The 25,022-nt window shown below is 39.7% G+C and overlaps 1 protein-coding gene across 1 annotated transcript in view; it reads right to left on the minus strand.

Annotated features, from left to right (window-relative positions):
• LOC126253523 (BLOC-1-related complex subunit 5) overlaps nt 1–25,022 on the minus strand; it is a 73,278-nt gene that overhangs the window by 4,217 nt on the left and 44,039 nt on the right. Inside the window, exons 3-4 of the mRNA XM_049954900.1 lie at nt 12,669–12,871; nt 6,299–6,487 (exon numbers count right to left, since the gene is read on the minus strand). Of these exons, the coding sequence (XP_049810857.1) occupies nt 6,299–6,487; nt 12,669–12,871 (392 nt within the window). The remainder of the gene's footprint in view (nt 1–6,298; nt 6,488–12,668; nt 12,872–25,022) is intronic.

Here is a 25,022-nt window from a genome sequence, read left to right on the forward strand (position 1 = left end):
GTTCCCCCCTCTCTTCCAACAACGTATAGGTGCCATGATTTCACTGACACAGAAAATACTGAGCTGGTGTCATGACTACTGCAGGACACTGCTTTATAGTGCTCCACATTCAAAATTTCTTCCCTCCCAAGTGATTTTTAAGGTCATGCAAGTGATATTTATAGGTAGTGTGATCTAAAAAAAGAGTGTGTGTGTGTGTGTGTGTGTGTGTGTGTGTGTGTGTGTGTGTGTGTGTGTGTGTGTGTATGTGTGTGTGTGCGTGGGCGCGCACGCCAGCGCGCGTGCATGTGTGGTAGTCGTGCGACATGTAAGAATTGCCATTGTTGTGGAGAGCAGTCATGTTTAGAAACAACAGTTCATGTTTATTTGTCTATCATAATTAAACAATATGGAATATTAACTGTGCATATTTGTACTTCTCAGGAGAAAGAATTTCAACACGTTTTATGTTTTAGAAGATAGTTGTCAAGCAAATGGCTGTAATTTGATTTTCTCAGTGGGCATAAGAATTTGTGCTGTATTGTTTACCGTTCTAGAAAAAAGAAACAGATTCACATTTGAATTTCATATGAGAATTAGCTCCTGTGAAGAAAACCCTATGACTGGAAATTGATTCAAAAGACATGCTTGTATGTCCACTTATGGTCAAATATGAGATGGTGGGACAATCATAATGCACACACTTCAAAGAAGTGCAGATACATGTGGATGACTGTCTTAACATTGATTCTCATCTCTGCTGTAGTAACACACACTAGTACTCAATGGTTTGCACAAGTAATGGTTGAACAGGCTCAAAACAGATTAGAGTAAAGCAGTTTCACAAACCTGTCCATCTGGTTCTTTTATCTCAATTTTCTGACCATCATCAGACTGCATCAACTGTACATCCATCACCTGGAAAGCACTTTCCCTGTACTACACCACCATATTTCAGCTAGTTTCATATTCTCATTGCACTTTTTCACAGCCACAGAAAAAACCTTTAAAGTTTTGCAGTATTCTCATGACTTGCATTATTTATGGCTTTTTTAGGAATTATTATTATTATCATACAAATCTCATTCTCAATACTCTTTTGGCCACAAGCGATCACCACATAAAGCTACCAGCGCAATGAAGGTAGAAGTAAACCTGCATTTTCAGTTTAGTTCACTAGAGTGTACTGTGTACTCAATCATGAATAGAACAACGTGCTCATAGTTCAGTCTGCCAACATGCCTTAAAATGTCATTTCAAGTTTAGACTTTGCTCTCATGGTGTCCATTATGAACAACAGTACAAAACACCTAGAATCACGGCACATGAAGAAAGTAGGTAAGGAAACACTTCGGATAAAATGTCCATCAATGGCATTGGGTCCTCTTCACTAACAAGTGCAGGATTTGACTGACAGCAGGATTAGACTGACAACTGATGATCATCACCGAAGAGGGGGGAGACAACCTCGTACCAATGTACGTCTCAGGGGTGCAATCCCAGGGGTTCAGCAAGGAGGTGGATCAGTCATAATTTGGGCCTGTACTGTGGATGGGTGTCAGATGTCCTTCATGCTGCCGAGAATAATGTGAGGGCTGTGTGGCACGGTGAGATGATTCTTTAATCTGTTGTCCACATCTACAGTAAACACTTCGGTGTGAGATTCTTCTTTCAAGACAAGCACATCTTTCCCAACTCATGAGAACCTTCATGCTACAATGCATTAGGCGGAGCAACACAATACAGCGTTTCCCAGCAGCAGAAACTGATTTCATGTATGTGCACTTTAAACAGACTATCTTTGTTTTGGTTATTGTTTTTTTTTATTTCACAGTGAAGTCAGATTTTAGTTTCATAAGCTTTACTATTTCATTCCTTGAATCTAGCCCACATCTTTCCTGATATGCAGGTATTGCTAAATGTTTTAAGCAGTTTACTTTCAACTGTGTTTGTTTGCTCTCCTGAATATGTGTAATCAGCATCATGGTCAGCATGATTCTTATGAAACAGCAAGGTATGTTGATCATAATTTGTGGTTTTGAAAGTAAAACAGTCTTGCTCAACTTGAATGGTTTGAGCAATACATACAGAGTTGTCATCTTCTGCCTATAGCCTGAGAATAATGTGTCAAAAGTGTGACTATATTGTATAAATGGATCTAATGAACCCTTATGAGGTGCAGTGTTGTGCTTGTGCTGCTGTTGATGATTACACATATGAAAGCACAATGAGGGTTGGAGTTGTTGGGATTGATGTGTATAAAAAATGTAAATCTGCTAATGAAAAAACCTTCAGTGGTAAATATAATGTCTAGCAACAACAGTTTTCTTCTTAGTAGCTTCTTTTGATGATCATAATTGTTACTAAATGACATTTCAAATATGTCTGTTAACATAAATTTTTATATGAGGATACATCATAACTTATTGAATAGAAGAGGTGCTCAGCAGTAGATCAGCACGTAGAAAAACAGACACCATTCTCTCATGGTACCAGTTGAACTGAGGTGGGCAGAAATCTTGGATGAAGTGGGTGGTGGAAACATGGAAGAAGTTTGGAATGGTTAGAGAAAGGGAGAAATAGCAGAAGAATGGCTTAACAAAGGTTGTGCAGGTGTATTATGCACTACAGGTGGAAGGGTGGTGGCGTGCCACCTACACAGGTGCAGGGTAGGAGGCTACTAAGAGAAATGTTGAAAAAGAAGAAGGCGGGAAGATAGAAGATTAATGAGGAAGTGAAGATATCAGTCATGTGAGGTAGGACAGAATTCAAAAATACCTGGGGGGAGTTTGAGAGTGGAGCAAAAGGGTACAATGGAGTGGGAATAGGTGAAGTGTAGGGAACAGGCATTACTGGAGCCTGACACCACAGGTACTGTAGGAACAAACAACATTTTGAAGGGAGTATTACTACCAGTTTAATTCAATAAAAAGGTGATACTGGCATTAGGGTTGCATGGTGAGAGAGGGCTCAAAATACTGTGAGCTGTGAAGTTGTTGAAGTAAACCACATAATGCTGAACAGCATGCACAACTGCCATGTGAATAATTGGTTAATGATCACATCCATGTAGTGCAGTGGTTGCAGAAAAGTTGGCAGGCAATATGGGTACATTCACAAGTAAGCCCTAGAGCACTGCAAGCCTATATCCAATCTGCTTGCTGTTCACACTCAATCTGCATGGTGTTCATGCTGCTGTGATGTGCGAGAGAGAGGGTGAACAAACTTCAGCCAGCTTGACCAACACTACCTTGCCTAATTTCAAAGCTATATTAGTGGCTTGCATGGCCACACGGATCCGCATGGGCATTGAAGATGTGGAGTTGCAGATTCTGTGCTCCACCATAGTATTTTTGCTGCATTGTGACAAAACTAACCACCATGTTCCCCTAGCCACTTGGGGTCACACACATGTTCGGTCACACTCAATGATGCTGGTGCAATTGAAACCAAGTGAGACCGATCATGTGGATAGTGAAATGGGAAGTGAGTGCCACTCACTTGACTTAGCCACTCAGATGTCGTCCTCTAGTAAGCCCTAGGGAAGCAAATAGCCAGCTGCCATAGAATGTTATGCCTCAATTTATGGATATGCACCTGTGTTGGATATGAGTCATGAGGTATGGGTGTTAGAGGAATAGTAGTATACGGATGGACTAGGGTTTTATATTGGCTCAGGGGACAACCACAGTATGGGAGGATTGAATGACTGTGGGTATAATATTACTCATTTATTATAGTCAAAGCCATAGCGGATAATGTGGTTCAGTTTTTCCAGTCCCAAGTGGTATTGTGTGGTGGATAGTCAGCAGAATGCAAGGGGGTATTGTGTGTATCGTATACCAATTTTGCTGCAACAACTGAACAGCATTCCATGTGGATGCAACAACAAACCATCTATTCATTTGGTCAATTGGTCACAGCCAAAGTAGATTACTGAGTTGTGGAGCATGATTCTCAGCATTTCAGCTTCAATCTTCATGTCACTTTTCTCCTCCACCCAAGTTCACAGGCATATTCCTTTCCTCATTCCTCTCTCTTACTCTGGATTCATCTTCTTCCCTCCTTTACAATTCCAAAAGGATTTCTTTTGGCAGAACTCCTAATCTGTTCCCTGCCTCTTAGTATAAACGGCAGGGACACCTCTGCCTATATCGACAAATTCCACACCACCACAATCTCTTGTAATCTCTCTTCCCATCCCGCCTCCCCCTTTTCATTGTCTCCATTGCCCACCCTGGATAAGGGTGCTGCTCCCTCATAGTGTGTGTGTGTGTGTGTTAGTTCTCTGAAAAAGGATTTAATCTGGAATTTCAGTTAGTCATTGTCTGTTACTCAAATCTATTCCTTGAGTAGTAATCATATACTTATTTACATTTTATACTAGACTTTCCATTGATTCATACTTACATTTATTTTCTTTATCATAGATAAGTATTTACTGTGTCCTTGTTTAATGGATAACATCAATTAGCTGTCCAGTCACAAAATCATGTCTTTCACAGAAGAGTCACATTTTACATCTACTTAAGTTTATTTGAGTTGTACAATTTTTGTTTGTTAAACATAATCTCATTTCTTGTGTGTCAATTTTACACTGCCTCAATTTCTATGGCTTCTATGTCTTCTTGTAATCTGTTGCAGTTGTTGTGGCGTGTCCTAGGGCTACCATTTCCGCATGTCAAGTACTTCTTCCAGCACTCAACATTTCCCCATTTCCTCCAAATAATCTAACATTAGGATTTTGCTTCTTCCTTTCCTGCTCGCTCCTCATCATCATCAAATACATTTACTTCAACATACTTGGATCAATACATTTTATCCAATATTTGGATTCCAACTTGATGTAATTTTAGAAGGTCCTTGAAATACATCTTCCATTACCTTTTTCAATGGATTCAATATTATTTTCAGACACAAATTTCTTAGATGCTGGAATATGTTAGTTGGAACATTTATACTTTAGATCCCTCAATATTCTCATTTCCAAAGATTCTTTGTGCTCATGTGTATTTTCCTGATAAAAGATGATTTTCCTCCTTTTGCTCTCCAAACCTCTTCTATAACTTTTTCCATCATTTTGGTGTAGAACACTTGCAAAGTATTTGCGAAGTATTAGATAAAAATAATCTACTTTACATCCCAGAAAAAATGGCCAAAACATTTCTGACAATTGAAATCAACTTCAGTGTTTTGGCATGGTCACAATCTCCCATCCATTGCTTTGATTGGCAATTCATTCCCACTGTGATCTCTTGTTAGTTTTGCAGTGAATGATGCAGATTTTACTAAAAATGGCTCTGAGTACACTGGCTACTATTCAACATCCATAATACGTTCTGAGTTTCTACAAAAATGATATGACTAACTGTTTGAAAGAGCAGATATGAGTTTGGTTTGCAAAGATTTTTTTCTATGGGGGGTTGGGGGACTGTTTTTGCCTGTTCCTCTCTGAGTGTGCCTTTGCAGGGAATGTTTCATTCTTTAAAGTCAAACCATTTTATAAATGTACAAAATCATGGCATGAAAATTTTGTTGTTTTAGATTTATCTATCACAGAAAGTAGGTTTTTTTTTTAAATCGACACTTCTCAAGCTTCCTATTATTGTCAGCACAACATCCCAAGTCATTGTCAAGTGCAATATCTGGACTTCCAATGACCATTCTTTTTATTCCAAGAGTTTCCCATTTGATACTGCTAAAAACTTATGGCATGATCCTCATAATTATATGATCAAGAAAATTTGATAAGTCAAAGGTTTTAAACAATTACACCAAGTAAAGAAGTCAGTGGAGCAACTGGTCTAATATCCACTCAATGCGCTCTCCTGCCCAAACAAACAGATCCAGAAGTGGTCTGGCAATTGGCAACAACATCATTATTTGGCAACTTTTCTGGATCTACACACCCTCCAGAGGGGAAAATTAAGAATTTGGGAAGGTTAGCTGGTGTTAAGATGACCATAAGCTTTTCTATCTAGACCATAAGCATTGATGGCTATAAGCATAACAGCAATGTGTCACAAATGGAACATTGCTGGGAATGATGTAGGAATGTGACAAATCTAACTCTATTTGGACTGGGAACCAGGCCTGATTTCTATCAGATAATGCTAGCATTTTGCCACAGTACTGTCTCACTCAGACATGATTTAGGAATGTGAAAAATCTAACTCAGTTTGGGTTGGGAACCAGGCTTGTTTCCTACCAGATAATCTAGTATTCTGCCACAGTTTTGTCTCACTCAGACAAGTTTTACAATAGACATACATGTTCAAACGAATACCTCTTCAAGAGCTGATAAAATTAACTGTCTTACCTCTCGCATACGTAGATTTATTGCAGCCTGTTCTGAAGAGACAAGTTCACTACATAGTGTCAGATGATGCTGATAACGCTGACATAATGCTAATGGGCCAGAGGGATCCAGTCGCTCAAGTACCTCTGGATCTCTAGCTGCTGGTAAGTTGAGAGTACCTCGCATAATAGGTAAGAACATTGGTACCATCTGGAATTTTAAACACACAAATTCATAATAGCCAAAGTGAGATGTCATAAATTAGTAGTAGTAGTTATCAAGCAATCTGTTCCACCCTGTCAAGGTTTTACAAACTGAAATGATAAGTGCAGCTATATACAGCAATGTTCTGCTCTATGATGTAAGACTGGGTTTTGTCATCTTCCTTACTTTGCAACAATATACAACATTTGTTTGAAGCTGCTGAGCAGAAATTATAAAAATATTAGGTTAATAAAACTAAAAGCAGTAACTTAAGTCATATTTCATGACTTCATATTGTTCCAACTCACCATCTAGTTTCCTATAGTGTGTCAGATTTTGATAGTGCGTGGACTTAATAACAGGGTTTTAGTAATAAATATACTTAGAAGGACAACAGCAAGAAGTTATTGTTACTGATAAGGTAATGTATTGATAAATGATTAAAAATAGTGCAAAATGAAATAAAACCCAATGAAAAAATTAAGTAATAAAAATCAAACAAGTAATCTGCTGGTGTAACTAGAGACCTCAAAGAACACACAGTTACTGACTAGCAAAATGGAGCCTACTATTGTTTTTTACAAACACCTACATCATCTGTCTAATCCTTATTATTTCTCATATGGGTTATAAACTGAGAATTACATCTATCATTAAATTTACATTAATAATTAATAAATATTTATTATTAACTGCTAATCTGTTTTTGTATCAACATTTAAGTGCCGAAGAAGGAAGGAAGGTAGACAGATTAGTGTTTAACATGTCATTGACAATAAGGTCATTAAAGATGAAGCATAAGCTCAGCCTAAGGAAGAAGCATTTGCCTTAAGTGATTTAGGGACCTCAGGGAACACCTAAATCAGGATGACTGGAGATGGATATGAACCAAGACCTCCCAAATGTGAGTCCACTACCATAAGCATCAATGTGGTCCCATGGTGGTTGTATATCAGTACCCATGGTCACAATGATGATGGTGCTGTTGATGACTAACAAAAGCTACACAGTCATAAACAACAGTGCTTTGAATGACTGAATCATAACAGCAACAGATTTTAATAGCAGCAGTAGTTATATGGGTACACTGGGAAAGGGCTGGAAGAGAAGGATGGCACTTGTAGCAAAAGATGACATATCTATGCATGCACATATGCTACATTACATCACCATATGTCACTGAATGGGTTACTTTTACATTTTATTTCAGAGGCACTGACACTTCCATGGTCAGACACAATACCCCAGACTTGTGACTGACCTTAGTCCACCACACTGCACAAGGAAATATTTTAATTACAGATGCCTTTAGAGCTATGAACATGCTGCCACATAACTGTGTTGCAAGCTAATCTATACAATGGTCTGGATGTTGTTAAGGTCTATACTCTTGTTACTTCAGATATTTAACTGTTATATGTTCTGAGCTTGCAAACTCTTCATAATTAGACTGACCCCTTTGTCATCACTGAATTCAATGTAAATGCTGTGAATGAGAACCATGTCCAGACAGAAAGTGGAGCAGTTTCCTAATGAGAATATATATCCCAAACCCTCTGCATACCATCCAGTTTCTAGTGTTTGAGCTGGATCTTATCTTAAATTCTAATTTTAGTTACCCTCTCCACTCTTTCCACATCATCTGTTTTTAGCCAGTATGAGTCCAGACATGTGACAGCTGTTCTCTGTGCATGCTACAAGATTTATCTGTGCTTAACAGAGGTGAATTGGCAACATACTGGCTGTGAAGCTTGTAATGATAATAAAGTTGGCATTGTCGTCACCCCTGATCGCTTGCAGTAGTGGTATGCAGGTATCACCTATTACGGCCAATTTGTATTTGTGAATTACTCTACCTGTTTTGGATGCTGCCTGAATGACAGGAGGTTTAAGTTTAATCTTTTATATGAAGATGAGCTTCTAAATATTGATGGTTGTCTATACAGTTACTGTAATATCTCTTCATCTTATGGTTTGGTTTCGTTTGTAAGCATACTGTAGGATTGTTGCCTATTTCACACACGGCTGTCAACTGTCACCCCTTTGGCGAGCGCAGAGCATAATTAGAGAGCCATGGCTTAGCTTCCATGTACCATACAGTGTCAATGCCACAGCTGCGGAACACAATTTACAGTATGTTGTCAGAGTAATTGAAATTCATGCCACAGAACCTGTGTATTTTATATCAGTTTGATGGTTCAGTATTGGTGATTTATTTGAGAATGATAATTCCGAAATAGTTATATTGGGAGACAATCAACCCTGTGGGTCAGTAATGGGATAAGTAATGTATACTGAACAATTATCCAGAACATTAAAAGTGAGAGAGAAACACATAATCAGTTTGACCAAATATTACAAGCATTGATACTTTTTGTCTGGATATCATACTGCTAAGTCATCAAACAGCCGCGTCACAATTGGACATGCGTATGCTCTTGAGAATAACTTATTATGCCACTAGAACTGACTAATGCTTGGACCTCATGTGGTTGTGCTTCAGGCATTTGTACCAAGTGATTAATTCTTTTACAATAGACATTCCAGTTGGCTACATGGCTGAAGTGCCAGTAAATGATTATTTAACATATAAGTTGTAAAGAGTGCAGCCCACAATTAAAAGTGTTTGGATCTTGTTAGATAAACTTGGATTTCATTTGTGTCAGTGTCTCCCCAACGTGCTAAATGACAAACATTACAGGATTCTGATTTTAGCTGGCAGTGGGAGAAGCAAGACGACAGTTGCAGGAAAACCAGGCACTTGGGGTTTTGACATAGAGTCATAAAATATCTAACCCTCATCCCTTCTTTTACATAACATTGTGCTGTATACAAAGTGAGAAGGTCTAGTTAAATCAGTTATGAAATAGTTGTATTACAAACGAGCATCTTACAGGTTTCCTTTCAACAGCACATTTAAGGCTTTATGACAGCAAATCATTGGACTTTATCAAGAGGCTCCTTTGCTTTATTCTCAACTTTGGCCATGGAGTTCTCTGATGCTACCACTAGATCATCTGCATATCCATCAACTCCGTAGGTTTGCTCCTCAACCGAAATATACAAAAAGGAGAAAAGTTCAATTCAGGTATCCCAGCATAAAGCCATATAGGTCAACCATTGTAATCACTTGCTAATAAAGTTTATCAATTTACAATTGCCCGTAATCAATTCAGCCAACATTCCCTCCCTCTACTCCACCCTCTCCACAACTTTAGTCATAGAGCTTGTATCAGAGTACATCAGTTATCAGAAACTTCACCATCATCAGATCACAATTATCAAAGATACCCAATATCAATCATGTGTTTACCATGTGAGGTGGTAACTACAGAGGGATCCAGAAAATTGAAGACATTTTTGACAGTTAATACCTTTGGAACAAAATGTCGTATCATTGCAATTTTGCGTGGGAGCACAGTCCATTGTTTTCGCAACAGATCTTTGTGAACATTTTACAACAGATGAGAGTCCAGCAATGAGTGAAGGAAGATCATCGTTTGAGCTACGCAAGGCCATATTGAAGCCGTACTGGAAATACGAAAACATGATGGAGGTACAACGGCAATGATGTAATGTGTATGGAACTCAGCCACCAACACGTACAACAATTTATTACATTCACTATAAATTTGGAGCTGACAGTATTGTTCAGAATGAGCATACAGAAAGATCTGGTCAACCAAAAATATCAACAAGTGCAGCTACCAGCACTGCTGTGTTGTAGCATTTTGCTGTAGCACCTCAAAACTCTGTGAAGCAGCATGCATGTGAAAGCAGCGTAAGCTGATCAAGCATACAACGAATTCTGAAGACTACAAAGTGGAAAGTGTACATTCAAGATTGCTGCATGCTACAAACGAGGATGACCCGTATTGAAGGATGGATTACTGTGAGTGGTTTGAAGGCATGCCTCATGAGGATGAATGGTATACAGGGATGGTTATCTTGTCTGATGAGGCACAATTCAAACTGAACGGTACTGTAAATGCCATAACTGCAGTACTGGACTCCTGAAACCCTCATGTTCACGCATAAAAACATTTTAATCTACCAGGTGCTTATGTGTGGTGTGACCTGTCATCATGCGGTTTGATTGGCCCATTCTTCTTTGAAGGTATCATAACTGGTAAGGTGTATCTTCAAATGCAGCAAACATCAATTTTACCTGCTATCCAAAAGGTGTTTGTAAATGAAAGATTTTACCTACAACAAGATGGCATTCTGCCTGACTACCACAGAGACGTCAGAGCATACTTTGACGAAAATCTAACTGGACAATGGGTAGGTCAAATAGGAGCTGCTAAGTAGCCACCACAGTCTCCACACCTTACACCTTTTGATTTTTACCTATGGAAAACCTTGAAAACTGAAGTTTACTAACAGAAGCCAGCTACACTGAATGAGCTACGAAAAACCATTGAAGCATCCTGTGTATCTATCATGCCAGCAACACCGACAGCCGCAGTACTGTCAACAGTTCAGTGGCATTGATGTTTGACTGCTAATGTGGGTCACTTTGAGCACACAAAATAATCTCTATGCTGCACAAGAACTATAATAATATGTAATTTTGTTCCATTAACATTGACTATCAAAAAGTGTCTACATTTTTATGAACCCCACTGTATTTTAAGCACATGATTTATCATGTTATCCAAAGAAAGTCCCTGCCTGAAACAAAACTGGTACTATCTGAGGTGTCAGTAACTTGTACATCTGTCAGCAGTTGCATATAAACTTGTCTTGCACCTTAGTGGGCACAATGATTAAGCAAACTGGCCAGTATGTATATGGGTACATGAGATCTCTTTCATTCAATTTCTTAACTGCAAACTCGTCAGAAGTTTTAATATTGCCTAAATCCTTCTTACCCTAAGTGATCTGTGGAATGATTTTCCAGTGAATGCTCTCTGGTGGTCCCAGGAACTTCCTAGACTTAAGTTTTGCTAGTACTAAGCAACCTTCACATGCATGTCGAGGGATGTGGCACCATCTAAGGCATAATTAGCTTCAAAGTCTGCTGTTAGAACCTGGTGATCTTCAGCAATTCAGTCTTCACCCGTGAGGAGTTTATTCAGCAAAAGTTCTGCTGTCCACGTCAAAGTCACCTGATATAGTATTGAGCAAGTGGCTCAAACAATAGTCACCAAATGACCAAACAACTGTTTTGGGACTTAATACACTTCGAATGGTTTCCAGTTCTGCTTCTGCCCTCCCCATAACTGCATTTATGTATTTATTCCCTCTGTGGAAGATATTTCCAGGTACTTTATAGCTGTAATTGATTACAGCAATTGCTTCATGACAGTTTAACAATCTAGTATCAAACAATAGATAATCCAGGGTGGATATTGGCCAGAAAAGAAGGGCAGCACCCATACTCACGTGGTCGTTTGACCTATGGGAGAGTAGCACAGAGGTGTTGAAAATGGATTGAACTGACACATGCAAACTGTCCCATCCAATCAAAACCTACTTGGAAAGCTTCTAGAACCAATAGGAAGGGATGACTCTAAGAATATACTCCCCTACATATAGTTCCCAAAGACAAGATTACACCAATTACAGCATGCACAGAGGCATTTAAGAATAATTCTTCCAGCACTCAATATGTGAATGAAATGGGAAAAAGCCCTAATAACTGGTGCAATGGGCTGTACGCTCTACCATGCACTTCACAGTTAATGACAAAATTGTTTTTAGTAGTTTATGGGCTATGAAATCTATTTGCGTGTTACACTTGAGGTTGTCCTGGATTGTGATTTTCAAGAATTTTGCCGAGCTTTCTTTTATACTATGTTGTTTTCTATGGATAATTTCATGTTTAGAGGAGTATATGATGCAATGAATGTTTATGGCATGTGCTAGATCAGTAATTGAACCCAGGTCTACCTTTTACAAGAAGCTTGCTACTAATTGTGATACCTGAGCTCACCTCATTTAACAACTCTTAGCATGAACTCGCTTACCCTCCAAGCAGCAGGTAGAAGCTTTTAGTCCAGCTGTGAGGCAAGCTCAGAGATCATTTAATGCTAAAGGCCAGATATGAGACCCAGTTTGTCCCACAGTTTCGGGTCATCTCAAGTGATTACTGCAGCATATATTCCTCTAAAGTATAAGAATGTGTAATGCTGTTGAGACCTGGTGCAGTATATGAATACTTTCTTGAAGAGAATTTACTGACCTGTAACCTAATGAGATCAGGATCTTTGTCAGTTGAATCATTGTTTGTTGCTGACTTCACCACAACTATGCTGTTAGTTACTGTTTTGTTTATTGCTGATAATTGCCTCTTTTGCACAAAAGGCTTCCTGGTCACAGGATTTCCTAAAGACTTGCCACGCTTCAGGTTGCTACTCCCATGCTTCTGCTGCAATTTAGGAGAATCTGCAACCAAACAGTACAATCCCTTTACAAATTTTGAAAATGTGACCTTTTTTGATTAGGATACAAATGCCTTTCCTTATGGCTCCGAATTCCAATAAAACACTCTTTGCCAAACCTAAGCCCCTTCTCCTCCCCCTCCCCCCCCCCTCTCTCTCTATCTCTCTCTCTCTCTCTCTCTCTCTCTCTCTCTCTCTCTCTCTCTCTCTCACACACACACACACACACACACACACACACACACACACAGAAAGAGAGAGAGAGAGAGAGAGAGAGAGAGGGGAGAAAGCATGGGGAAGGGGGAAGGGGGGTGGGGGTGGGGTGGGGTGGGGTGGGGGGGAACGGGACAAACATTAAGTCAAATCTTTTCAATCAACATCTCTTTTTTAACATATGGCAGACTGATATTCTGTCAGCCTCTTGGGGTTTACAGACAGGTTGCAAACTCATATGGGAAAGGATGTTGAAAAGAAGCTGCTACCCAATATCAGAACATGAAGAGAGTTGAGATTTTTGCATTGGAAGTGAGTATCTTTAGACACTGCCTTAGAGCCATAATAACATCAAGCAATGCACTTGAAGTCCGCAGCTCATGGTCTTGCACTAGCATTCTCACTTCCCGCGCATGGGGTCCCAGGTTCGATTCCCGGCGGGGTCAGGGATTTCCCTGCCTCGAGATGACTGGGTGTTGTTGTTTTGTCTTCATCATCATCATTCACCCCCATTACGCTCGGAGGAAGGCAGTGGCAAACCACCTCCGCTAGGACCTTGCCTAGTCGGCAGTGCGAGTCTCCCGTATCGTTCCCTACACTCCTCGGAGTATGGGACACCATCATCATCATACACTTAAAAATTTACAGTCAATGGAACTACATTGATAATTTCACATTTTATTAGAGCTTGGGGTGAGCTTGTTTCTGGTACAATCTCATGCAGAACAAATTACTTGTTACTACCACAGGAATAAAAGAAAATGTTTAATAAATTACTGAATTTACATAACTGACGAGATGTAAAAGAGAAGTAAGGCCATTACTTAGGCATACTAGACCAACGTCCTGCTCCCCCATAAACATAAGGTAACATAAAAAATGATGCAAGAAAAGAGGTCACAGAGAACTTAGTTTAAAATGTGATGTTATGATATGATCTGTGTTTCTCAAGTGTCCGTACAGGTGAGTGAGTCACTGGGGGGTACGAATTTTGGCTGAAACATGTACATCAGGTTGCTTAAAGTTGGATGTTAACTGTAAATTGTTTTAGAAACTTACTCTTGAGTTTCTCCCCCACCCTCCTGGGTTGCCTCACCAGAAGTTGAAGTTGTTATGCTCTCTGTGGAGACAGGCTCGTGAATGAGAAAAATTAGAAAATAGTCTCCAAAGTTGTGGGATAAGGGAGTGCATTAACTGTGGTCATATGAGACACACATGAACACTCTAAAATTTTATGAATGAGGGTTCATTACTATTTCAGGAAAACAAATTTTATTAACTGAATAAATTATTTATATATTTCTATAGGATAATCTTTGTGTAATGTAAGCACTATCCTGGAACCCAGTACCAGTTGCAGTTGCCTACTTAAGGGCTTCAAAATATTGATTTTCAATATTTCGCATGATTATCGACCAAATTTAAAATTTTAAAATGCTATCATAATCTACTAATTAAGAGGCATAATCTTACATTAGAAGTTTTAGAAGTTTACCACACAGGACAAGTATTACAATTAGAAACTGTTAGTGATTTACAACAAACTCTACACATAACTTCAAACCTTTACAAAACTTTTTCTTACTGACATGACACTCCCCCCCCCCCCCCCCCAAACCCACACACAAAATTATGAAAGGAAAAAAGTTTATTTCTTACTACTTTTCACTGTTCATGGAGTAAAACTTCAGCATCAGACATGATGTTTTAATTTATTACTTCTTTATTACTGACTCTACCCACAACAGACGTTCCCAAGGCTGTTTCAACTACACTGCAGAAATTTTGTTGGGAGGCCCTTACACATCCTCTGTACAGACCCAATCTCTCCCCATGAGATTTCCGTATTTTTGGAGCCCTGAAGAAAGACACCCATGGTGTCAATTTGCTTTAGATGAAGAAGTGCACACTTGGGTACAATCATGGTACTGTAAGCATCCATAAACATTTTTCCATGAAAGCATTGACCACCTTGTTTCAAAGTGGAGTAAACGTATTAACAATTACGGTGATTTTTTTTTCCATCTGTCTTGTATTTATTTGATTGCCCCTTATAGATAGTTTGAAAAAGCCATACTTGTGCCATCAGCTGTGTAATCATATGTTGTGTGATGGCGCAAAGATGCTTTTTTTTTCCAAATTATCTAGCAGTTGTAGACAGTCACCTACGAAAAGCTCCTTATAGATGAACTAACTCATGAGGTGGGTTTGCATGTATAATTTATTACACTATGCCAGATAAGCTGTCCGGCCAACGATACTTAGTGGTACTCCTGCCAAGATGGGGTGTGTTGCTAGTATCATTTTAATCAGTCAGTTTACTTTAGATTTGAAATAGGAAATTTCTTATCTTGTGACTAGTAATGTTATGGGTAGACAATAGTATATGAATAAAAACCTATCTTTCTGTTTATACCTGGTACTATTTACACATCAAGGGAAGAACACAACCCTAAAAAACTAAAACTGAATAAAAATCATTTCAGAATACAGGGACATATCTGTTCTGCTATACTTCCAGCTCATTTACCTGTAAAACTCTGTACTTGTATACAATTGGTGTTAGAAGACTAATGAAACTAAGGACTACAGAAGTACAAGCCACTCATGAAACAATACCAAATAACACACAATATTACGAGCATCAAATCCACAAAACTCATAAACGATGTATTATTTGGTAAGAAGATAACCATTTACCTGAAACAACCTATGTTAACACATGGAATACTTACACAGTCACACTTCCCAAAAAATAAGTTGCCATGTTTTATGTTCTCATTATAAGGAAATGAATTTTGGTTGCTGCTTGACAATATTACAGACAATAATAATGGCGCACACTTAATTTGCTAAGCACAGCTCTCAGGTGATATACCTTGATCAAAATAACAAAGTGATTGATAGTTGAGCACAAAAGCGCAAAGTTGTCAGTTCACATTTCTATGTGCAGGCAATATGGCTGTGGCAGCAACAACTGCATTTCCATTCCAGATACATTCACACCCTGCTCTTTTATATTCAATATTAAGGTTGTTTAGCAGGGTTATAATGGTCTTACCACTTTTAATCACACTTTTGCAACCAGTTTAGGACTTTCTATTGCATGAAATAGCACACCACACAGAGAAACAATGAAAATGAATTGCAGGTACTTAACTACGTTACCAGCTGTCTGCAGCAACTGGTAAATAGGATAGCTGAATAGTATGACAACTATGACCAGAACAGATGGCATGACCAATCTCATTCTCTAATTGATTATTACTATGATATCTGTCAGTCACTTAGTTATTCCAATCTAGGTATAATTCAACTGTCAGCAACATCCTTTGTAAAAGAATCACTGTGAGTATGAAGGCTCAAGACAGATGGGCTACTTAAAATATTTTATGTTGAAAAAGAATTTGTAGTGGACAAAGTGCGTTGGTGTTCGTACCGAGGTGATCGTTCTTTGTCCAGATGTTATGGACAGGTGCAGTTTGTTATTGAACACAAAACTTTGGATTCAGTGTGGACCCACTGCATCATTCACAGAGAAGCTCTCACATCAAAATATTTCAGTTCTCCACTGGTACATCTAGTAAATATAGCAAACTACGTGAAACTCGACCAGTAAAGCTATGTTTTAAAACATGGAATTGTGTGAGGTTTTAGGAGTTGAATATACACTTTGTTATACTACTGCTCTCTTTGGCCATCTTCTGTCTTGTACATTCCAATTACAGCAGAAATGTAAACATTTTTTCTCGAAAACAAACACTTGGTTGACAAATATTTTGATGAAACAGATGTTTTGACTAAATTGGAAAATTTATGTGATATCTAGGAGTCACAGTCGCCCAGGAGGAAGAAATAGTAGCAGCAGAAGCAGCAGCGCAGTTGTTGGTGTTTGTACAGAGTGTTTAGTTTAACGTTTTCTCACTTGAGCTTCTGTCAAGAAATGAATAATATCCGACTGTTTGCCTATGTCGGTTAATGTCTGAATACATTTTCTAGGTACTTTTAACAGGAAATTGTTGAAGCATTTATAACCAAGTCTCTGAATTTACCGCCCTCCAGGAGAGCTGCCACACTCAAATAATACTCAGTACAGAAGACCTGGATAAAACCCAAAGTATAAAGCTCCAAGATATTTAATGAGGCATAGAAAGTATATTGAAAAGACTGGTTAGACACCACTGGTGGGGGAGTGTTCACTGCAGTTGACAAACACTGTGTCTATGGAGGTCGAAATTGAGTTTGGTTGTGAAGTTATCCGGACAGGAGTAAATTGCCTGATGACCTTGAGTTAGTCAATGGATCTTTTTTACAGGCCATCTGATTCCACCATAAAAGTTGTAGAATCATTCAAAGAAAGTCTACACTCAGTAACATGGAACTACTCCAGTCATGTTAAATTAGCTGGAGGCAATCTTAACATACCGAGTACAGATTGGGACGTTTATGGATTCATTGCAGGTAGTGTGTAAAAACACTCTCATGAACTAGTTCTGAACATATTTCCCAAAACTGTCTTGAGCAGCTAGTTCAACAACCTACATGCAAAAGAAATATTTTACACCTCATAGCTATAAACAGGTCTGATCTTATCAACAGAGTCAGTAGAGAGACAAGAATTAGTGATTACGTCATCGTAGTGATGATGGTTACTAAAGTCAACAAATCTATTAAGATGGCTAGTAGAGGTTTCATGCTGGACAGAGCAGATAAGCAGTTGTACCATACTGAATGAATAGATATCATTTAGTTCCAACATGTTAGAGGAATTATGGGCTAAGTTTGAACTAACTGTAAATCGCACTCTGCAGAAGTATGTGTGAAGTGAAATGAAAACATCGTATGGCATTGATGGCCTGGAGTCCCAAGAAGGGTAAGTTCAGCTGCCGAGTTGCAAATCTCTTTCTAATGTTAATGCACTGGGCGACTTGCATGATCATGATAATGAAATGATGATAAGGATAACACAATACCCAGTCCCTGAGAGGAGAAAATCTCCATCCCGGCCGTGAATTGAACCCAGGTACGGTCATGGGAGTCGATGCACTAACCACTCAGCAAAGGGGGCGGACAAGTGCCAAGTAAATGGATTAAGGATGAAAAAGATCCACCATGGTTTAATACTCAGAAAATGTTGAGGAAACAGAGATTATTGTACTCTGAGATCAAAACAGAATGCAGAAATATCAACAGGCAAAAGTTAGTAGAAATTCATGCAGCTATAAAAAGATCAATGCCCGAAGCATTCAATGACTTCCACCATCATACTGTAGTAGCAAAAGATCTTGCCAAGAACCAGAGAAAATTCCAGTCCTACATAAAACCGGTAATCAGGTTGAAGGCTACTATTCAGGCACTTCCTGACAAGTCAATGTGTTAATAGAAGACAGCAAAAGGAAAATTGAGGTTCTAGCTTAACCATTGCACAGACTTCCATATGGAGGGCATACAAACAGGCATCCTTGGCACTGATAAGCAACTGAAAGAATTGAAAAAATAAGTTGCCAAGTCCAAATGGAATCTCTATTCCAGTTCAACATTAGCTACTTATTTAGCCTGTATTTCTCATAAATCTCTCACCCAGTGAAAAGTTCCACACACGTGGAAAAAAAAAAAAAAAAAAAAAAAAAAAACAAGTGATTCCTGTACATAAGAAGGGTAAAGGAAAGGACACACAAAACGACAGACCAATGTCTTTAACATTAGTTTGTTAAGAATTCTTGAGCATATTATAAGCCTGAATACAAGAAATCTCCTTGAAATAGAAAAGCTTCTCTCCGTACATCATCACAGTTTCAGAAAGTATTACTTGTGTACATCTTACCTTGCCTTTTTTTCTTACGATAGCCTGTGAACCATGGCTGAAGGAAATATGCAGATTCTATATTCCAAGACAAGGGTATTGTCAGAAATGCCCCACAGAGGTATAGCAGGATCACTGTAGTTCTCTGTATACGTTAATTATCTGACAGATAGGGTGAGCAGCAAGCTGTGACTGTTTGCTGATGATGCTGTAGTGTACAGGAAATTATCATCATTGAGTGTAGGAGGATACAGACTCAAACAATGAAAAGTCCGGGATGGGATAGCAACAATATTATGAAAAGGATAGATTGCTACTCACTTTTGGAAATGTCCCCCTTCATAAACATAATATTTCTGAAGAAGAACTGTTGTGTCCGAAAGCTTAAATGTTTATCAGTCTTTTTAATGTGCTGGAAATATTTCCACTGAAGGACTTTTTTGTCTGAAAGCTTAACTGTTTATTAATCTTTTCACTGTGCCTGTCTGCAGCTTGATGCCTTCTTTATATGGTGAGCAGCAATCTACACTTAATAGTACTGTTGTAGATGGATACAGGATGGCTTACACAGAATTTCTATTTGGTGTGATGAAAGGCAATAAGTAGAAAAAACGATCATGTAATGTTCAAATACAATATTAATGGTATGCTGCTTGAGTCACATCGATTAAATATCCACATGTAACATTATAATGTGATATGGAATGGAATGAGCACATAAGGTCAGAAGCAGGGAATGTGAATGGTCCACTTCGATTGTGCGAGAATTCTAGAAAACTGTACCTCATCCACAAAGGAGATTGCATACAGAACACGAGTGGAGTACTGCTGGAGTGTTGTTATCCCCACCAGTTCAGATTAAAGAAAGACATCAAAGCAATTCAGAGGCAGGGTGTTACATTTCCTCTGAAAGGTTCATTCAACATGTGAGTATTACAGTATTGCAGAAATGCTCCATGAACTCAAATGGTAATCCCTGGAGGGAAGGCTACGTTCTCTTGACAAAGCACTTGAGAAAATTTAGAAAACTGGAATTTGCAGCTGACTGCAGAACAATTCTACTGTGACCAATGTACATTTCATGTAATGACCATGAAGACAAGGCAAAAGAAATTAGCGCTCATACACAAACATGAGAAGAGTTTTTAGTCCCTCGTTTCATTTGCGAGTGGAACAGAATAGGGAATGACTAGTTTTGGTACAAGGTTTCCTCCACCCCACACCACATAGTGGCTTGCAGAGTAGGTATGTAAATCTAAGATATCTTTGAAAAGTTAGATACACTGAATCTCTCCCTTCAATGATGCACCAAATACATTTTAAATTAAATGAAAAAACCTCAGTTTTCAAAAAAAGATTAAAACTGTGGCAAAGAAAAAGTAATGAAGATTGAATTGATGGATTTTTCTTCTTTGTTGCAGCAATCTGCAAACACCAATGAATTTGACTTGTCTTGCAATATAAATTCTGTTTTTAAAAAATCACCTGTCATTTTCATTAATTTTTCTTTGCCACAATTTTAATCTTTGTCTGAAAACTGTATTTTCTCGTTTAGTTTTAAAATGCGCTTGGTGCACCCTTGAAAGGAGAGATCCAACATATCTGACTTACCAAAAATATCTACACTTACATAAATATTCTGCAAGCCACCACACAGTGCATGGCAGAGGGGACCTTGTACCACTACTAGTCACTACCTTTCATGTTACATTTTCAAATGGAGTGAGGGAAAAACAACTGTTTGTATATGAGCCCTAATTTCTTTTGCCTTACCTTTGCAGTCATTATGCAAAATGTACATTGGCAGAAGCAGAATTGTTCTGCAGTCAGCTGCAAATGCCATTTCTTTAAATTTTCTCAATAGTATTTTGCTTACAGAAAACCATCTTCCATTAAATGGTTACAAAAAGAATTTCAAGAAGAAAATATCAAGCAGAAGTAAAGCTGTGAGGATGAGTTGTGAATCGTGCTTGGGGAGCTCAGTCGGTATAACACTTACCTGTGAAAGACAAAGGTCCCAAATTCAAGTTTCGGTCCGGCATTCAGTTTTAATCTACCAGGAAGTGTCATATCAGTGCACACTCTGTTGCAGACTGAAAATTTCATTCTGAAATATCAATAAATCTGCATGGATTTATGACCTACCAAATGCCAAGGTTCCAAAGAATTTACTTCCTTAAAAGAAGAAAATCTGACTGAATAGTCTCATAACAGTACACTGAAGACAAAATTTGACAGCACAAGGGTCTTCACAGTTTTTAATCATTACAAGATTAATATCCACTGCCCAGTAGTAAAGCTCAATGAACATTAACTCCATCTGCAATTTCCTGTCTGTGCAAAGCTCAGTTTTCAGCAGTCACTGTAATAAAGAATAAATAATGTCCAAATTAATATGGAACAGGAAATGAGAATAGCTCTATCTGGTTTGATTCAAAGATTTAACACAGGATGTTCTATGGAGCAAGTCTGACTCACTGGGAAGAGTTGTCATCGTCCTCTCCGCTTCATTCATACAACTGACATCTGTCTGTCTGTCTGTATGCAACATCATTCAAAATATTGAAAATCTCCTTATTGTAGTCCACATGGGGGACTAGGACTGTAGTGCTGTTCTTGTTGGCTGGCAGAACTACAGTTTCTTTGTCGTCCCACAGATATCCCAATGTTACTCTTTCACCCTTGGATACATAAGATCTTAGCATTGGTGCCTCAGTAAGTGCTCTCTACAGATTCCACTGCAAATGTCTTCTGCTGCTTCCTGCTCCATGGGGCAGATGTAATCTGCTACTAGTGGCATTTTAGAGTGGGAATGAAATTTAGCTCTTTAGTAAGGAACTTCACTGCATCCTCGGCAAGCTGCAATGAACATCAGCAACATACCGACTTAAAACAACCAAGCAAAACAGCTTTCACCAAACACAGCCTTGAATATAACCATGAAATGAAATTCAATGAGAGCAGTAGCATGGTGCAAATTCCAAGTTTCTGTGACAGCATAATTAAGGAGTCTATCAAAACAGAGATTTTTTTTGTTGGTTACTTTGCTTTAGGGCACAAAAAACAATTGGGGTCATACGCGCCCAAGTCAAAACTATAGAACATGAAGACTTACTTTGTGTTCTGCCTTATGGCAGGTCTTGTCATGGGGGAAGCCTCGTCACAGAGGTCCACCACATGAGCGTCTAGGGAAGTGATTCCAGTGGTGGTTTCCTGTCGCCTTCCACTGATGATGATGAAATGATAATGAGGGCAACACAACACCCAGTCCCTGAGCAGAGAAAGTCTCCGACCCAGCTGGGAATCAAACCCGGGCCCCTTGGCATGACAGACCGCCGCGCTGACCGCTCAGATATTGGGGCGGACAACACAAAGACAGATAGGAGTTAGAAAACGACTAAACGTCAGTCCCAATTGACATAATAGAAGACAGCTAAAAACAGGCACATGGAAAAAGGGCTAAAAAAAGACACCATATAGAAACAGAGGTCAAAAACTAAAAATTAAAGAGCCTTTGCCATACTGCTTTACCGGATAAAAAGTATCACAAGGTCAACAGCCCTCACGTCATTTGCTAAAACGGCCCATAGCTCAGACGCCAAATCCAAGCGGGAAGAAAATGGTTAAAAAAAAATCAGCATTCCATCTGGAAGTGGCAGACAGTTAAAACTTGGTCATAATGTGTACAAAGTAGTGGGGTAGCACCACTTATCAAACGACAATGGCTAAAAAGGCAGTGCCCAATACGCAGCCTAGTTAAAATGATCTCCTGGCAGGAGGCTGAGAGGCTTGATGAGCCAGAGCTTATCCCCATGAAGGGAGGACCATTGGCGATACCAAAGGGACACCACCTCCTGACAAACAGCAGCACAGAGATCATCGGAGGGAATATAGGAACACACGGGCCGAAGTAAGAGGACTGCAGCCTTGGCAGCTGCGCATCAGCAGCCTCATTTCCTGGCAACCGACATGACCAGGACTACTTACTTTACTTTACGCGATCAGGCCCAATGGACCATGCGCTGCTTTGAGATTGCCTTCACTTCAGCCTGTCTTTGGCTCCTTTCTGCCAGCCTTCCAGCAGTCCCACTCTCTGAAGGTCTTTGAATACACAGTCACTCCATCAAGTTCTAGGTCTTCCTATGAGCCTTCTGCCAGTTGGCTTGGTGTTGAGTATAGTTTTCAGCCATCGGTTGTCCTACATTTGAGCACTGGAGTCGTCATTTCTTCATTATAGCCACGATGTTCGGCTCTTTGTACATATCACACAACTTTGTATTGTGACGAATCTTCCATTTTTCACTCTCATTATCGTAAACTGGTCTGTAAATCTTCCGAAGGACTTTCCTTTCAAATATCATCAGTCTGTTCAGATCTTGCTTGGTTGTACTCCAGGTGGCATATGCATATAGTACTACTGGCTGTAGGAGTGTTTAGTAGACGTTTATTTTGAAATGTCTTGACAAACTTCTGGTTTTGAGGCCATGGTAACAGCAATGACCTGCCTGTAGTCTTGCCTGCATTTCCTTTTAACTGGATGGTTCATCTCTGAACACTGCACCCAGATACTTGAACTCCCTGACTTGATGATAAGAACCTCCAGTTGTATGTAAGGGTGGAAGTGGTTCTTGAGTTTCATTATGTCCACGGTGTAGAACCATGTATTCCGTCTTGTCACAATTGATTTTAAGTCCAATTTTTCTCGCTGTTGTTTCCAGAAACCCACTGAAACATCACACTGGCTCCACCACAAGTGAGCAAGTGACAGTTTTCCTGGACCCGTTTCACTAAGGGATGGGCAGTGTACAGTGCACATAGACTTTGAAGGGCACTGAGTGAGTCTGAGCAGAGTACACAATTGAAACGGCTGTGTCGCCAGAAGTAGTCCTTGGCCTGATATAGGGCAAAGAGCTCGGCTGTAAATACTGAGCAGTGTGTCAGAAGCCAAGACACGGGTGCCAATGACAAAGGCACACTTGACCCCACAGTCAGTCTGAGAGCCACCAGTGTATACAAACGTACTTTCGTGAAGTTCAATGTGAAGGTTGTGAAAAGGAATCATCGAAGCAGGAGGCATAGGATGTGTGGCCACGCATGGCAGACAAACAGCATGCATAGCTGCTGAGGAGAAAGTCATGGCGGTAGGACAGTGGAAGTTCAGCAGCTTCAGCATACAGACTCTCAACCAGGCTGGTGTAAAAGGCGCCTGGGGCAAAACGGATTCCCCATGATGGTGAATAGTGTTGAGGTGGCGTAAGAGGGATGGACGTGCAGACGCATAAACAAAGCACCCTCAGGAGAGTTTCGAATGGACAAGGGACCAGTACAAATGGAGGAGGGTGGGTCGATCGGCACCCCCAGGAAGTACCATTGAGTACAAGTAGGACACTGAGGAACGGCGTACAGTGGGTTGCCAGGTAAGACACATGGAAGGACCAAGGGAGTTTCCTATTGAGCATGAGCCCCAGGAATTTCGTAATTTCAACTAACGGAAGAGCAACAGGCCCAAGATGTAAAGATGGTGGGAGAAACCAACTGAGTCGCCAGAAATCCATACAGAGAGTTTAGTAAGTGGAAAAGCAAAAGCTATTGTCAATGCTCCACGAGTAAAGACGATCAAGATATTGCTGAAGATGCCGCTCAGTGAGACAGGTCTGTGGAGAACTGCAATAGATGGCAAAATCATCAACAAAAAAGTGAGCCGGAGATGCCCAGTGGGAGACAGGCCATTAAAGGGTTAATGGCGACAGCAAAGAGGACGGCGCTCAGGACGGAACTCTGAGGCACACCGTTTCCCTGGATAAAGGTGTCCAACAAGGCAGAACCCACACACACACCTTGAAAACTAGGTCTTTTAAAAACGCCTGAAGGAAACAGGGCAGGCAGCCACGGAAGCCCCACGTGTAAAGAGTACAGAGGATACCGTTCTCCAGCAGGTGTTGTAGGTCTTCTCCAAATCGAAAAACACGGCCACAGTCTGGGATTTCCGCAGAAAACTATTAATGACATAAGTGGACAAAGTAATGAGATGGTCAACTGCAGAATGCTGCACTCGAAATCCACACTGTGCATTCATCGGTAAATTGCAAGACTCAAGCCACCATACCAGCTGGGCATGAATCATACATTCCATCACCTT

Source organism: Schistocerca nitens, chromosome 4 (assembly GCF_023898315.1).
Source record: "Schistocerca nitens isolate TAMUIC-IGC-003100 chromosome 4, iqSchNite1.1, whole genome shotgun sequence".
Taxonomy (NCBI): Eukaryota; Metazoa; Arthropoda; class Insecta; order Orthoptera; family Acrididae; genus Schistocerca; species Schistocerca nitens.